Source organism: Urocampus carinirostris, chromosome 19 (genome assembly GCF_059441175.1).
Source record: "Urocampus carinirostris isolate Australia breed hairy pipefish chromosome 19, RoL_Ucar_1.0, whole genome shotgun sequence".
Classification (NCBI taxonomy): Eukaryota; Metazoa; Chordata; class Actinopteri; order Syngnathiformes; family Syngnathidae; genus Urocampus; species Urocampus carinirostris.
The window spans coordinates 27,857,982-27,875,389 of record NC_142367.1 but is presented as its reverse complement, the minus strand read 5'-3'; the positions used below and the strand labels follow the sequence as shown (position 1 = coordinate 27,875,389).

At 43.1% G+C, this 17,408-nt stretch overlaps 1 protein-coding gene across 2 annotated transcripts in view; it reads left to right on the top strand.

Moving 5' to 3' along the window:
• Positions 1–967: 967 nt before the first annotated feature.
• LOC148347900 (uncharacterized) overlaps positions 968–17,408 on the top strand; it is a 38,051-nt gene continuing 21,610 nt past the window's right edge. Inside the window, exons 1-7 of one of the 2 annotated variants that reach the window (XM_088324077.1) lie at positions 968–1,086; positions 2,215–2,514; positions 4,743–4,804; positions 4,921–5,050; positions 12,658–12,975; positions 15,140–15,433; positions 16,626–16,931. In XM_088324077.1, coding sequence (XP_088180203.1) covers positions 4,999–5,050; positions 12,658–12,975; positions 15,140–15,433; positions 16,626–16,931 — 970 coding nt within the window. In that variant the 5' untranslated portion in view covers positions 968–1,086; positions 2,215–2,514; positions 4,743–4,804; positions 4,921–4,998. Of the gene's footprint in view, positions 1,087–2,214; positions 2,515–4,678; positions 4,805–4,866; positions 5,051–12,657; positions 12,976–15,139; positions 15,434–16,625; positions 16,932–17,408 lie in introns of both variants that reach the window. The other variant, XM_088324076.1, reaches the window with a different exon arrangement.

Below are 17,408 nucleotides of genomic sequence, written 5' to 3'. Positions count from 1 at the left end.
CAAATAATAGAAATAATGTGTGTGTGATGATTACTTGTACATTAGAAATATAAAAACAGGTTAATTTCATAGCAAAGGAGTCTGAGAAATAGACAACTAAAAATAGCTAACTTTACACTTTCGCTCTCCCTTGTTGCTCCCTTGTGCTTTTTCAAAAATGTTTGATAACGGAAAAATATGCGGTTTCTGTAGAGAAGAACCGGAGTTAAATGCAGTTTTCCACCCAGTTTACATGATGGCAGCAAAGTATCATGTAAAGTAAGGTGGATCATGTCTTTATTCCATACAGTTGTGCAATAAAACGGCATTTTTTGAGATCACAATTTGGCAGTACGGAAATTATTTGGTGTCATTATTTGTGGCGCCAGGTTCTGTCACGGTTGCCACGGTGCCCAATTGGCGCCGCCCATGGACACCAGTTGAAACGCGATGACAGATTGCTCCCTGGGACTACTTAAACGCTGTCTTGTGAGTCGCCTGGTGTCGGAGCGTCTGCGGAACTCCTGCTAAACTCTGTTGTGATACGTCAAGCCCTGTGAATCCCCGTTTTTGCCTGTATTTTGCTCGTTTTGTTCTCGCCCTGAACTGTTTGATTTTGACCACCTCCTCGTTCCGATCAATCTACTTCTGCGACCGACGATCCCCGGATCGAGTGTGCCCTCATTCCTCCTATCCCCAATAGACTGTGAGTTACGTTACGCGAGTGGGTTCTGCTTCCTGTTTCCTGTCCTGGTTTCTGACATTTGGTACAGTACTTTTATTTTTACAACAGATTCTTGAGCCTGTGATTTGGATTTGTTCTTGACTAATAAATACCTAGTTAAAAGATTAAAAAGAAAGTTTCTAATTTGTGTGTTTTGACTGTCACGGGACATCTTTGGAAAGCAACCGAGGCAAAAAAACGAAGGATTACCGTATTGTATTATATTGAACAACTAATTGTCAACTTCCTGATCATGAATATAATTAAAGAACTACTACTCGACAATTGTACATTCTTACTGGTTCACAGTTCATGTGAACAATAATGCTTTACAAACGCTACACTAACGCTAAACTAATGTAAGATTAAGACAATTGGTCCTGGTGAGTATGAAGAATATTTGTGCGACGTTAATTTGTGTTAGTTTTGTATGTTTAATGGACTCAAAAGTGCGCGGCTAATGCTAAGCTAACGCAAATATAATACTTAAACTGCCAATAATTTTGTATTCTGTGATCCCATGACTTAAGTTTGGGAATGAAACTGTCTTTGTAAGTATGGAGAATGTTTGTGTGGCGTTAATTTATGTCAGTTTTGTATGTTTAATGGACTCAAAAGTGCGCGGCTAATGCTAAGCTAACGCAAATATAATACTTAAACTGCCAATAATTTGGTATTCTGTGATCCCATGACTTAAGCTTGGGAAGAAAACTGTCTGTGTAAGTATGGAGAATGTTTGTATGGCGTTAGTTTATGTCAGTTTTGTATGTTTAACGGACTCAAAAGTGCGCGGCTAATGCTAAGCTAACGCAAATATAATACTTAAACTGCCAATAAATCCGTATTCTGTGAACCCATGACTTAAGCTCGGGAAGAAATATGTCTCTGTAAGTATGGAGAATGTTTGTGTGGCGTTAATTTGTGTTAGTTTTGTATGTTTAATGTACTCAAGAGAGCGTGGCTAATGCTAAGCTAACGCAAAGATAACATTAAGTTGCTCATAATGACGCATTCTGTGATCTCCTTACTTAAGCTTGGGAAGAAATGTATCTCTGTAAAAGCGGAGAACGTTTGTTTGGGGTTAGTTTGTGTAAGAGTTATAAAATTTAAAATTAGAATTAGAATTCTCTTTATTGTCATTGATATCAAACATCGCATGCAACGAAACATGGCCCCCCAGGGCGAAACATGTATGATAGAGACTTTGAAGGGAAAAGAGATAAAAGACTAGATTTTAAAAATAAACACAACATTTAAAATTGTTTATAGAATCGAATAGAATAGAATAGACCTTTATTGTCATTGTTACAAAATGGGTTAAACATATTGTAACAACGAAATTGGACGTGGCACTCCAGTTTTACATTTGACAGTGAGGATAAAAGAAACCAAATAAGATAAAGGAACAAAGAAGGTAAGGTTATGGTTTACACAATATAATATTGTCATGAACCGGAACAGGAGGGGAACCCAAATGCGTGACGTTTCTCACACAAGCTTTTATTTTACAGGAAATGGGGAGTCATGCACGTTAACCCAAACGCCGGTGATTCGGTGATCGTTGGGCGGAAGACATAAGGCGGCAGGAAGCCAGAGGCCGACGAGATCGATACCAATTGCACATGCAGATATCGGACAAATGGGGTCGATACCGGACAGGACGGGACAGGCAGGATTGATATCGAAACTGGACATCGAAATTACACAGGACAAACGGGAACAATACCGGACAGGAAACACAAGCAGGAAGCCGGACAGAGTCAAAACCGACGTCTTGCGGGTGAAGAGGTTTGTTGACGGACGGACCAAGGGTGAGTGAGAGAACTGAGCTTAAATAGAAGCGAAGCCAATCTGTCAACAAGCCGCAGCTGGCGCCACATTGGAGGGGCCAATTGGGCGCTATGGCAACTGTGACAGTTTATATGTACGAGGGTGCTGAACTCTAAACTTGCATCTTAGCCAAAATTCTCACTATAGAATAAAATGTATTTTTGGTTGTGTGTCAGCAGTAGCGAATGGTAGGCAAGGCGTGGGGGAGGAGGCGTGGCTTATACAGGAACCACAAACCAACTGTAAATCAATGGGGCAAATGTACGCATAGGATTTATGGTAAAACGGCGCTAAATCTAGGTCTTGGAAAATTATTTTTGCATTAAAAAAATGCCTGGAGATAAAAATGTCCTGGACATTACTCAGAAATGGAAAGATCTTGGAGCGGTTTGAAGTTTTTTTTTGGTAACTGTAACACAGGGGTGTCTAACTCATTTTAGTCTGGGGCCACGTGGTTGAGAAACAGTCCTCACCGGGGCCGGACTAGTAAATTACAGACAAAGGCAGACAGAGAGAAAAAAAAGAAAAAAAAATTTTATGAACATATATAGAGGAAGAGAGAGATAGGTAAGAGAAAAAAAACTGGGAGAGGAAACGCAAGCGAGTGAAAAAGACACTGGGAGAAAATGATAAGTTAAACAGAAAGTGAGAGAGATAAAGAGACTGAAAGAAAGAAGATAGAAAAATATTTTGAAAAAAGAGAGAGAGAACAGAAAGACAGAGACAAGGAAATAGAGAAAGAAAGTGATAGAGAGCAAGTTACACTCAGGGAGGAAAAAAAAGTGAGACAGAGATAAAGGGAGAAAAAGAGAGACAGAAAGGATAAGAGATAAAGAAATTTAAAAAAAGGGACACAGAGAGAAAAAGACCAGGACAGAGAGAGCAAAGGAAATAGAGAGAGAGAGAGAGAGAGAGAGAGAGAAAACGGATAGAGATACTTGGAGAAAGAAAGTTAGAAAGATAGAGAAAGAGAGAAGGAAAGAAAGAAATGGGTTGCTTTGGATGTGGCGATACCCAGTGGACCAATTTGAAGCTGCTGCTCATTTTTCTCTTATGGTTCTCTCTTCATTGTCTTGCGGGCAGGGTGGGGTAGGGTTACTTTAACCGGACTTCGGGAGTAACGGAATACATGGAACTGCAAAAATGATGTTGGCAAGCTTTATTTTAATTTTGTTTCTGTCGCATTTGATGTTGGTTTTGCCGGAGATCAAAGCCAGGAGAGAAAGCTTACCACGTGTTGTGATTCATCATTTGATTCCTATTTAGTTTCTTTTGTCTTTTATGAGCAGATTTGGTATTGGAGTCATTCAAAAGTCATTGAAAGTAATCCACTTAAAGTAACCCTACCCAACCCTGCGAGTCTTTCTTCCCGTCTCTTACTATTTCTCTTTTTATATCTTGTTTCTCACGTTCTCTCTCTCTTTTTTCTCTCTCATCCTCCCTTTTTCTCTCACTCTCTATCTCTCTCTCTTTCACTCTCTCTGTCTCTTCTTTTTCTCTTTGTTCCTCTTTGTATCTTTCTCTTTTTGTCTTTTACCTTCTTTTGCTCTCTCTTCCTATTTTCCTTTTCTCTCTCTCTTTCTCACTCTCACTCTCTCTCTCACTCTTACTTTTCCCTTCTCTCTTTCCCCCTTTTCTTTATTCTCATTCTCTTTTCTATTTCTCTTTCGATGTCATTTTTTCTAGTTCTTTCTCAGGGTTGGGTAGGGTTACTTGAACTGGATTACTTTCAATGACTTTTGGATGACTCCAATACCAAAAGAAACTAAAGAATGAATAAAATGACTCCATTTTGTGCAGGCTTGGGGAGTAACGGAATACACGGAACGGCAAAAATGATGTTGGATTTATTTTCATTTTGTTTCTGGCGCATTTTATGTTAGTTTTGCCGGAGATCAAAGCCAGGAGAGAAAGCTTACTACGTGTTGTGAGTCATCATTGTATTCCTATTTACTTTCTTTTGCCTTTTATTAGCATATTTGCTATTGGAGTCATCCAAAAGTTATTGAAAGTAATCCAGTTCAAGTAACCCTACCCAAACCTGGCCACATTTGGCCCGTGGGCCATGAGTTTGACACGTGTGCTGTTACAAAATACAATTTCTTTTTTTTGCATCCTAATGATGTGACTTTTTTTTTTCACAAGGAAGTTTCAGTCTCGCAAGAGAGTCTCCCCACATAAACTCAGCGGGATTACATTTTGTCCACAGAAACACGGCACCCATGCAAAGCAGGCCCGAAAAGCTTGGCCCGACTCCACGCTGAATTTTAAGTGAGTACTTTTCTACTCTTGACTCGGCCCCCCCTCACATCTCCCTTCTCTCACACATCAAGGGACTCCTTCCCGGGGCCCCCGGGGGCCGATATTTCTCGATTCCTTTGTGGCAGGTGGAGCCCAACCCCTGCTGTATATAAGAGGGCCGGAGGGCTCGGTGATAAGAAGTCCTTCCCAAGACAAGCCCGGCCATGCGGTGTAAAGTCCTCGTCTTTGCGGTCCTGTTGCACCTCGTAAACAATGGTGAGTATTGTGGACTGGCACAATGGCCGTTTTGTTGCGCGACTGTATTTTTACTCAACTGTACTCCAAAGGGGACCGGGTACTAGGTAAGGTCCCAGACTAGAGGGCAGAGTTTTCTGTGTGCGGGGTTTTTACGATGCTTATTACGTGAGCTGGTTTCCCGATTGTTTTGTTTGGGAACAGTAGTGTAACACTCTGGAGTGTTAAGTAATAAATCACAACCTGGACTGAACAGCAAACAGGTGACCAGGTAAGGTCTGAGACTAGAGGACAGTTTTCTGTTGGCAGGGTTTTTACGATGCTTGTTACATATCAGTGAGCTGGTTTCCTGGTCGATTTGTTTGGGAACAGTAGTGTAACACTTTGGAGTGTTAAATAATAAATCACAACCTGGACTGAACAGCAAACAGGTGACCAGGTAAGGTCTGAGACTAGAGGACAGAGTTTTTTGTTGGCAGGGTTTTTAGGATGCAGGGTTTTTATGTATTAAAGAGCTGGTTTCCTGAACGTTTTGTTCGGGAACAGTAGTGTAACATTTCGGAGTGTTAAATAATAAATCACAACCTGGACTGAATAGCAAACAAGTGGCCAGGTAAGGTCTGAGACTAGAGGACAGTGTTTTCTGTTTGCAGGGTTTTTATGATGCAGGGTTTTGACGTATCAATGAGCTGGTTTGGGAACAATAACGGTGTAACACTTTCAAGTACTGTTATAAACGTGTACTAAACAGTGGATGTGGACTGTGATTTAGACAATTCTGAGTCTTGTTTTGAATCAATGAGATGGTTTCCTGATTGTTTCCTGTTGTATTCATGTATATATGTGCTTGTGCGGCACAGTTCTGAGGTCATGAGATCCAACTTCCTGTGTGGAGTTTGCATGTTCTCCCTGTGCTTGCGTGGGTCTCCTCCCACATTCCAAAAACATGCATATCAGGTGAATTGACTGGTCCAAATTGTCCTTAGGTGTGAATGAGAGAGCGAATTGTCTGTCCTTGTGTGCCCTGCGACTGGCCGGCAACCAGTTCAAGGTGTCCCCTGCCCACTGCCCGAAGACAGCTGTGACCTTACTGAGGATAGGCGGTGCAGATAATGGATAGATGGATGGATGGATAGTCCCATGTTTCTGTGGGTATATTATATATATATATATATATATTATATATATATATATATATATATATATATATATATACATATTTTTCTGCCCTTCAATTATTTTCGTAACATTTATCATAACAGGCATAAAGTATAGTTTCATCAGAAAAACAATACTATGTATCATTAAAACCCGTTTTATCATCTTTCTAGCGCTGATTTTAAACCATAAAAAGCAAGCAAAATGAATACAAAACATGTACAATTATCTGCAGATGTTTTCTGTACATTAATTGAAGTTAAGAGGATTTATTTATGTATTTATTTCTGCAGTAGCTTTATTTCTATAGACATTTTGCTCCTGTGTCAGCTGTGCACTCTCTTGTCACCGGGCTAATATTCGTGAGGAAAAAAAGAGCTCATAAATATTAGTATTATTTTCATTTTCTTTGAAAAACGATTTTATTGTTTAACTGGTAGTCAATATTGGTCATTTCAACAGAAAGAAAGTTGGAAATATGATATTTACACTGTATATATATAGACAGTAGCGTTCAAAATGTTATGATCCCCTAGACAATTTTGTTTTTTCCATGAAGTCACTTTTTTATGAATGAAATGAGTTGCAAAATACATAGAAAGTATTTCTAAGACATTTAGAAGGTTAGAAAAAAAGGTTTTTATTTTCCCCCAAAATTGTATCCCTCAAATAATTAACATGTCTACGTGACCCAAAACTTTTGAACGAGTATATATATATATATATATATATATATATATATATATATATATATATATAAATATATATAAACATTCTAAAAAGTCATTAAAAATTATACTTAAATAAGAAATATTAACGGATGTATTATTGTGAGGACCCGAACGGGAACAGGACCCACTTGCGTGACGTTTACCACAAGTTTTATTGAAGGAAAGAGAAAGGGCTGCGCCCGCGATCCGGTGTTTGCTGGAGGCGGGAAGGGAATTGCTCTCGTACTCGGAAAAACAGGTCAGTAGCCAGGACAGGAGAGCAAAAACGTGGTCGGAAACGAGTCGTAAGCCAGGACAGGAGAGCAGACGTGGTCGGGGACAAAAAGAGGTTGAAAGTCGGGACGGGAGAGTAGACGTGGTCAGGATAAAAAAACGGGTCGAAGCCGGGGGACAGACGGAAGCAAAAAATGGGACAGGTTGAAGTCAGGGTCGAAAAAGGCTTGCCTAGTGTGAACTGAGGTTCGCAGACGGACTGACAACAGGTGACTGACAGGACTGCGTTCAAATACTGCCAGGGAGCCAATCAGAACCCGCGGCAGTTGGCGCCAAATGAGCGGGAACAGCTGAGTCACATCAGTAATCATGACGATTATACCAAAAGACATAAAAAAAGAGCCAAACAAGATTCAGATTCAGATATACTTTATTCTTGTACACGTGTATACAGAACGAAATGTCGATACATCTGACCCGCACAGTTTCCTTGAATGTACAGATATAAATAAAATGTTAGAGTATTGAAGTACTAATAATATACTAAATAATGATAGCTATGTATAGTATTATACAGTAGTGCAAAGAGTGCAAGAGGAGCAGCTAACCAGATGTGCAAAATGGGCAGGGAAACAAGTCACTATACAATAACAATAACACTGGAGTACGATAGTGCAGAGGAGAACAGATGTGCAAAGGAGTGGCTAGGTATAAGAGAACTGCCAGTAGTGCAAAAAAACAAAACAAACAGATGTACAGAAAATGATATGTAAGACATTGCGTTGCTTTCCTGTCTTGCGGCACTATTTGTATTCCAATCATCATTGTGGCTTGGATGCTGTTCCATTACCCTTCAGCAACGCTTAGCTTTATTTTTAGCATCAGCTAAAATCGACCAAATCTGTGAGAGATATTTAAAAAATGGCATGTAATTCACAATGTCTTATGTTTGCTTTCACTGAAAACAGTATTCAACGTCTCTTAAACGTAATTGCACTCTTATATGAACAAGCAGAGTTATCATGTTGAGTTTAACATAGTCATTGCGCCAATGCACTGGTTCTCGAATAGTGGGGCGGTCCTTCCTGAGGGTGGGAATGGGGATTTTTTTTTTAACTTTCCCAGAATAAAGTGCAATTGCACATCCACTACACCAGGTGGCAGTGGCATTCTCAATGGCAGAGTGTTTTGTTTTCATTTAGCCTTCACGCAGTGCATTAAGCACAGAGTGTAAGCATTGAGTATGAAGTGTAGACACAAAATATATTGACAGGCGGGGTAAAGTGACTAACAAAAGTCTCCTCCCGTAGCCCTTCACTGCGACTTATGTTAAAAATGTTGCCAGCGAACAGCATGAAGCTAAACTTAACTTGACACTTAAAGACAACCCAATCACGCTGACAAGACAGTTTTTCTGTCCTGAGGCATCTGTACACCAGGTAGAGTTAGGCCGACGTGGCTAGATGTTTCCTGGAGAAACTGGGGATAATTACCGTTGATATCAAGTGATCTTTAACTACTGGAATGGAGCTTGGAGCGGTCTTTCAGTTCACTGAAACATCTTTATACTACTTCATGTCTTTCAAACAAGTCCAAATTACAACAACAAATTAGCCTAGTTTGGCATCCTAGCATAGCATAGCTGTCCTTTTCGGGGTAAGATACCAGTCTGACCACACGAATGTTCCTACCTTTTGAAGGATTTTATAATTTATTCATGCCCCTGTGTGGAAATGCCGGTCTCTTGTCAATATTTTCCCTAAATTAAGAAAAGAGCATGCATTGTTGGGAGAATGAATTGATGGTTTTGTTACGTTAATGGAGTCAGATAACTCATTCGAACAATTTGGCAAACATTTGTAATAGTTTTTTCCCTCACACTTTATACAAAAATAATGTGCGCCACCCCATGGACTCATCAAGAATAACACTCAATGACAGAAATACATTCTGTCTCTCACATAACATGTCTACCATCAATATTGATATATTTGTTTTTTCTGCGCCAATATTATGTGATCACTTAAAAAGAAGAACGATCTTGGCGTGGCGGGAGAGGAATTCTTCTTCCAAGGGGGGGCGTGAAAGAAAATTATAGAGAGGCCCTGCGCTAATGAGATATGACTGGAAAAGGACTCTAATTAGCGATTCCCACATTAGGACCCATCTGGAGGAAACACTTGTCATCAAATAGACCGTTGTCCTCACGTTTACGATCGACGGGCCTTCAAAGGTAAAAAAAACAAACCAAAACATCCGTATGAATGTAAAATTTTTCCGTAACACGATTTTGTATTTGCTGACAAGTATTTATTGGTCCCGGTTACTAATTAAGCTCATCACCGGCAAGAGTTGACCGACCGGCTTGAGAGTCACTTGAGAACGGGTACTCGTGGCTCACAACAATGCTCTCTCGTCAAAAGAAAACAAGTCGGCATCTCAAAGAAACCATTCAGGTTTCTGACGTGTTTGCGTGAACACACTTAAGTTGTTTTATGTTTTTTTTTTTTCATGCTTTCATTTATATTCATTAACCGGGACATTCTATTGTGTAAGACTTTTATTTCCGTGTTGCGAAAACCATTTGTGACACAGCCTCACCCGCCGTCATGGAAATATACAATAAAAAAACAATTAAATGATTACATTTGCTGATTTTTTTTATATCATGTTTTGAATACTAATATACAATTAGAATAGAATAGAATATAATCTACCTTTATTGTCATTGTTCAAAAATGGGTTAACATATTGTGACAACGAAATTGGGCATGACACTCCAGTTTCACACATTCACAGTGAGATAAAAAGCCAAGAAGATAAAGGAACAGAGAAGATAAGGTTATAAAACAAGGAGGATGCTGAACGTCTGCAGATGCAGATTGAGGCACATCATTTTCATGCCTCATGGCAGAGGGCGATAGTGAGACCAAGAATTAGGATATGGTCAACACCTCAGCCCCAAACTGTCAGGACAAGAACAGAAACAGGACCCAATTGTGTTACGTTTCTCACAATTTTTATTAGAGGAAAGAGGAAGGGCTGCGCAAGTCGCTCTCGTACTCGGATTGTGATCTGAACACGGAAGTGGATCTTCCGTAACGAGCGATGGTGGTGTCAAGGACGGAAAAACAGGTCGATAGCAGGATAGGAGAGCAGACACGTGGTCGGGGTTAGAAACGGGTCATAAGCCGGGACGAGAGAGCAGACGTGGTCGGGATCAAAAACGGGTCGTAAGTCGGGACGGGAGAGAAGACGTGGTCAAGATCGAAGCCGGGGGACAGACGGGAGCTAAAAACTAGACAGATTGGAGTCGAAAAAGGCTTGCCTAGTGTGAACTGAGGTTCGCAGACGGACTGACAACAGGCGACCGACAGGACTGGGTTCAAATACTGACAGGGAGCCAATCAGAACCCGCGGCAGTTGGCACCAATTGAGCGGGAACAGCTGAGTCACATCAGTAATCATGACACAAACAATAGAATTAGCGATCGTATTGCAAGCTAACAGCAATTTAAGCCATTCTTTGTTTGCAAATGAGATTAGAAATGGCACTCCTGAGTAAAACGCGTATTAAAGACTTTGCAGAGAAAAAAGATAAGAGACTATCAGGAAAAATAGGCCCAAAAGAGTCATTCTAACATCGTGCTTGGAGAATTAAGCCTCAGTTATAATAAGAATGCAATAAAAAAGAAAGTGCATTTTAACAATAGTGCAGAGAAAAAGACTTGCTTTATACGTTTACACCAAAGCATTTGTTTCTATGTTAGAGTTTATATATGTACTTGAGTATGTTATATTCTGTATTCATAAACGTATTTTTTGTTGAGCCAATCAAATGTCAACTTGACTTGTAAACCTCATCTGATGTGACAGAGGCACACCTAACAATACCAGCTTTGTTTAAAATAATTGCAGTTGAAGAAGAATCAAGAATGTCTAAAAGTATTTTTACTTCTTACCTAACTAATTACTTATTTGATGCTTAACCACAAATCCAATAATAACTAGATTAATCAAGTTTTTACTCCTTACCATTTAGGCCAGTCTCTGAGATCTACCTTGTAAATATCTTTGTCCATTCAGCCTAACATTATTTGTATCTTGTTTTTCTCTTTAGTCTTTTTTACATATTAGTTCTAGAACGACACTTCTAATCTGGTTATAAACAATGACAATGAACACATTTGCATTTTGCACAGTGACATCTAGTTGCCTAATAATCAATACTGTCACTTTAAAAATTTAGAAAATAAAGCTCCAAATTAATTTTAAAGGTCTTCAAATTAACCCAAATAACTGACACTACATAGTTTCCAGAATGCATATTTCTTCACATAATGTCAGGGGTGTCAATCTTATCTGAGCTCGGGAGCCACATGGTAGGAAAAGCGTTCTTATGGGGGCCGGACTACTAATTTAATGGCATAAAAAGGGTCAGGACCAGAACAGGAAACAGGACCCACTCGCGTAACGTTACTCACAGGTTTATTGGGGAGAAGGGAAAGGAGCGCACATATCCGGAGATCGCTGGTCAGTGGGAGTAGGTTGCTCAGACACGGAGGTGGGACTTCCGTGGCGAGCGATGGTGGTGTCGGGAACAGTAAAAAGTCTAAAACCAGGAGAGGGGAGTAGACGTGGTCGAGATCACATACGGATTGTTATCTGGGGCGGGAGAACAGACGTGGTCCAGATCAAAACAGGCCGTAATTTGAGACGGGAGAGCAGACGTGGTCGAGATCAAACAGATTGTAGCGGGAAAAAAACAGGACAGGCGAAAAAGGGCTTGCCGTGTAAAAACGGAGATTCGCAGACAGACCGACAAAAGCGGACTGACAAGACAGAGTTTAAATACTGACAGGGAGCCAATCCATCAACAAGCTACAGCTGGCGCCCACGGGTGGGGCCAATTGGGCACCATGGCAACCGTGACAAAAAAAGTGTTCCATAGCTTAGCTGCTTTACAGTAATAACAGAGAAGCAACAAGAAAAAACAAAAAATGAAAATAAAAACAATACATAAAACAGTTTTCTAGTTTTGCTGCCATGTCTCGCAAGCGGACAGGAAAGCTATGCGATGTTTTTGTCCCCGTCACAGACCAGGAACGGAGACGGGACCCAATAGCGTTGGTTTTACTCAGTTTTTATTAAGAAGGAGAACAGGACTTGCATCCACGATTCGATGATCGTCGGTCACGGGTAGCAGATAGCAGGAACGTGGAAGTGGCACCTCCGTGTCGAGCGAGGGTAGTCGTTGATAGCAAGAAAAAGAGGTCGATGGCCGGGACGGAGGAGCAAAAACAGAATCGTGTCCAGAAAAGAGGTCGGCAACAGGTATCAGGCAGGAGACAGGGCAGGGTAGAGTCGGAGAGTCACAAAAACTTGCCTAGCTGGGAGCATAGGTTTCGCAGACGGTCTGACGGGTTCTTTCAGGAAGAGTTTAAAAAGAGTCGAACAGCCAATCAGGGTCCGTGGCTGCGAGATGATTCCTTGTGTTTGACACAAGTGTCCTCCGTCTTCACACAGCGTCCTCGGTGGACATGGAAAGCAGACCCAACGCAAACGCGAGCCTCCCCTGCAACGTGAGCCTCAACCTGGACCGAGCTGAGGCGGCTTTTTTGGAAGTGGATTGGGTGAACAACGCGAGCGTCGTTGTGGCCTCCTTTAAGAACGCCACGGCGAGGAATAAAGATGGCTTCTTTTGGACCACGGGACGTTTCCTCGACGGGGACTTCTCTCTGTCCGTCCTTGGCGTCAATCTGAGCCTGCAGGGGGCGTACCAGTGCACGGTTCGCTTCAACTCTACAGTTCTGCTTTCTAGCACGGTTGCACTCAGCGTCGTCGGTAAGTTGATGAGGCTTATCTTTCCCCTGTTTTTTTTATACCTATCTTGTCAGGACCAGAATGCAGACAGGACCCACTTGCGTTACGTTTCTCACAAGTTTTATTAGAAGAAAGAGAAAGGGTTGCGCCCACGATCCGATAAACGCTGGAAGAGGGTCGCTCTGAACGCGGAAGTGAAACTTCCGTGGCAAGTGATGGCGGTGTCGAAAACGGAAAACGGGTCAGTAGCCGGGACAGGAGAGCAAAAACGTGGTCGGGGTCAGAAGCGAGTCGTAAGCCAGGAAAGGAGAGTAGATGTGGTTGGGGACAAAAAGAAGTCGAAATTTGGGACGGGAGAGTAGCCGTGATCGGGATCAAAAATGGGTTGTAGCCAGGGGAAAGACAGGAGCAAAAATCAGGTTGGAGTCAGGGTCGAAAAAAAGGCTTGCCTAGTGTAAACTGAGGTTTACAGACGGACTGACAACGGTGACAGAAAGGAGTGGGTTGAAATAGGGACAGGGAGCCAATCAGAGTCAAAGGAGCGGGCACAAGTGATTCACATCGGTAATCATGACATATCTATTTTCCAGAATAATAGTCACAGTTTTTTTATAGTTTAGCCAGGGGTGCGACTTATACTCCGATGCGATTTGTGTGTGAAATTATTTTTATATCATTTCGCATGTTTTTTCTACACTAAACCTTATGTGTAACATGATTAACACATTATAACATCATTCCACATCTTATTTTCACACGAAATCGAAAGAGGGCACTCTAAGCCTTATTTCAACATTTCCGATCATTTACAAAAACAACTGAGAAGAGCTGAATCAAATCGGTAAATAAAAGAAAATTGAAGATTACTCATATATGTCAGGACCAGAACGGAAACAGGATTCAATAGCAAAACGTTTACCACAAGTTTTATTGGAGGAAAGAGGAAGGGCTGTGCCCACAATCCGGTGTTCGCTGGACACAGGAAGCGAGTCGCTCTCGGATTCGGACTGTGATCCGAAGACGGAAGTGGATCTTCCGTAGCGAGCGAAGGCGGTGTCAGGGGCAAAAAAAAACGAGTCAGTAGACGGGACTGGGAGAACAAAGCGTGGTCAAGGTCGGAAACGAGTCGTAAGCCAGGACGGGAGAGTATACCTAGTCGGAATCAAAAATGGTTCGTAAGGGACGGGAGAGCAGACGTGGTCGGGATCAAAACAGGTTGTAGCCGGAGACAAACGGGACCAAAAACGGAACAGCCGGGAGTCAGGGTCTAAACAGGCTTGGCTTGTATACACAGAGGTTCGCAGACGGACTGACAACAGGGGGTGACAGGACTGGGTTCAAATAGGAACAGGGAGCCAATCACCGCAGCGGTTGGTGCCAAATGTGCTCTCACATCGGTAATCATGACATATCTATGACCAAATATGTCAAATTGTCTTACATTGTTACTCTGTTGTACTTTGCCCCATTTCTTTGCTAACAATTATACATTTTGTAGGGATGCACCATCACAACGTTTTAAACGATCGATTGGAATACTTAAATCTTTCATAGTTATGGATACTGAATCCAGATGCAGACACTTACAATTCACGTGACTGTACTGTGTGTGTCGCAAGCCAGAAACGGAGACAGGACCCAATAGCGTTTGTTTTTACTCAGTTATATTGAGAAAGAGATTGTCGGACACGGGTAGCTGATGGCAGGAACGCGGAAGTGGCACTTACGTGTTGAGTGAGGGTAGTCGAAGGCAGGAGGAAAACAGGTCGATAGCCGGGACGGGGGAGCAAGGGCGGTAACGAGTCCAGAAAAGAGGTCGGCAACAGGTATCAGGCAGGAAACGGGGCAAAACGGGTCGATGGCCGGGACGGAAGAGCAGGGCAGAAACGGGTCCGGAAACAGGTCGGCAACAGGTATCAGGCAGGAGGAAACAGGGCAGGAGATTGTCGGAAGGTACAGAGCTTGCCTAGCTTCAAGCGTAGGTTCGCAGGACAGTCTGACACTGGTAACAGGGAGACAGGGGGTTTAAAAAGTGGCAGGGAGCCAATCAGCGACCAGAGCTGCAGGTGCCCCGAATCAGTAATCAAGACACTGAGGCTTTTACGAATAAACGTGACTTGACCGAACCGGGTCACGAATAGTTCTTGTACCGCAGTTTTCCGACCGTGTACTTTTCCGTCCCAAGCCCCACCGTCGGTGTCCGTCCCCCAGCGATGGCTGGCGCTGGGGGCAGAAGGCCAGCTGGAATGCCTGGCCGAGGCTTTCTACCCCCCACCGGTGGCCTTCACTTGGACCAGAGACGGACAAGTCATTCACAGCAGCGGGCCACTGGACGGGGAGAAGACCTTCGGGGGTTTCTACCTTGCCGCCAGCAACCTCACCTACTACCCGACGGGATGGGACCGCAACACCACCTTCGGCTGCAAAGTCAGCCACCGGGGCGGCGACACAGAGCTTCGTTTTCTCCTTAACGTCACCTGTGAGTGCCGTCACGTTAGCCAAATTTTCACATTTTATTTGTGAGGACTCGGGATGAGGAAAGGGTGATTTTGGCTGACTCTGCCCTATACGCTTCTCTCTGTTCAGCAAATGTGTGCTGCGCTTTTTAAGTATTTCCAGAATAGTATTGTCTCAGTAATTCTGTAGTATTTCCATTGTTATATTACCGTAGTTGTATTTTTGTATTATAGCATGACTTCCTATAATATTTGTTTTTCTTTTTCAGAATGAAAGCAAAATATATTCCCTGTTTTCGACCACTAAATTTGATATTTGGTTTTGTAGTATTCCGTAGTGCAGTAGTTAGCATATTTGCCTAGCACTTGAATGGTCATCCGGGAGGGACTCCGTGTAGAGCCACTGCTCCTCCGCATTGAGAGGAGGCAGTTGAGGTGGCTCGGGCATCTGATAAGGATGCCTCCTGGACGCCTCCCTCAAGAGGTGTTCTGGGCACGTCCCACCAGCAAAAGACCCCGAGGGCGACCCAGGACACGCTGGAGAGACTATGTCCCTGGGATGGCCTGGGCACACCAAGGGATCCCATTGGACGAGCAAGATGAAGTGGCTGGGGATAGGGAGTTCTGGGCATCCCTTTTAAGTCTGCTGCCCCCGCGACCCGACCCCGGATAAGCGGAAGACAATGGATGGATGAATGAATGGATGGATGGATGGATGGAGAGGGATGGGCGCCACCAGGCTGTACTTGCCCAAGACACACCACAGGAAATGATGCCCCTATGACCCAAGTGGTTAAGGGAGCCAACCAACATGTTTATATGATAGTTCACGTGTGTTTGCTAACTATTCAAATCAATACACTTTTTTAAATGAAATATGTCTTTTTTTTTACACAATGTCCCTTTAAATTTCCTTCGGGCACCCACTATCCCAATATGATAAGCACTTATCCAGACCAGGGGTTTTCAACATGGTGCTCGCGGGCAGCAGGGTGCCCCCTAAGGACAGCTGAAGTGCCCGCGTACCTGTTATGAAAATAGCTCATCAGTGCTGGGTCAATGGGATTTTCTTGTAATATTATTTTTGGAGTGGTCGACTGAGTCTATTTTAATCTCCCTTCAATAATTAACCTGGATACCCACACGTGAAATCTCACATATCGTATTTAATTATTTTCTCACGTATAATAATTTCCTTTTTTTTTCCCAAACCAGACTCCCCCAGCGTCAGAGTCTCAGCCATCCCTTCGCCTTCTGCCGACGGTCCCATCACCCTCTCCTGCCACTTGGACAGCTTCTACCCGGAGCAGATGTCTGTGTCCTGGTTGCAAAATGGCACTATCCTCCCCGACACGCCTGGTACCGAGCAGAACCCGGACGGAACGTTCCGAACCACGCGCTATTTCACTTTGAGCCGGGAGCAGCGGCGGATAGGAGGGGAGGTGGGCTGCGTGGTGGACCAGCCCGGAGTCCAGCAGCCGGCCCGGGCGTCGGCCTACCTGGAAGAACTGGCTCCGCGAGGTGACTTGTCGGACTTTCAATTCCTTTGCCATTCGATGAGTCAACGAAGCTATGTTATATAGGTAACAGTACCGTGTTGTGAAAAATGTCGGGACTTGCGGATTTGTCAAGACCAGAACGGAGACAGGACCCACTTGCGTGTGTTTCTCTTGGATTTATTGGGAAGAAGGGAAGGGATAGTACACACAATCCGTAGATCGCTGGTCGCAGGGAGCAAGTTGCTCAGACGCAGAAGTGGTGTTTCCGTGGCGAGCGATGGCGGTGTCGGGAGCGGGAAAAACAGGTCAGTAGCCCGGACGGTGGAGCAAGACTCGTGGTCGAGATCAGAACAAGGGTCAGAGCCGGGAAACAGAACAGGAGTGAGTCAGGGTTGAAAAGCTTGCCTAGCGTAAGCTGAGGTTCGCAGACAGACTGACAACCTGTGACAGAAGGCAGGGGTTTAAAAAGTGACAGGGAGCCAATCAGAGTCTGAGGCAA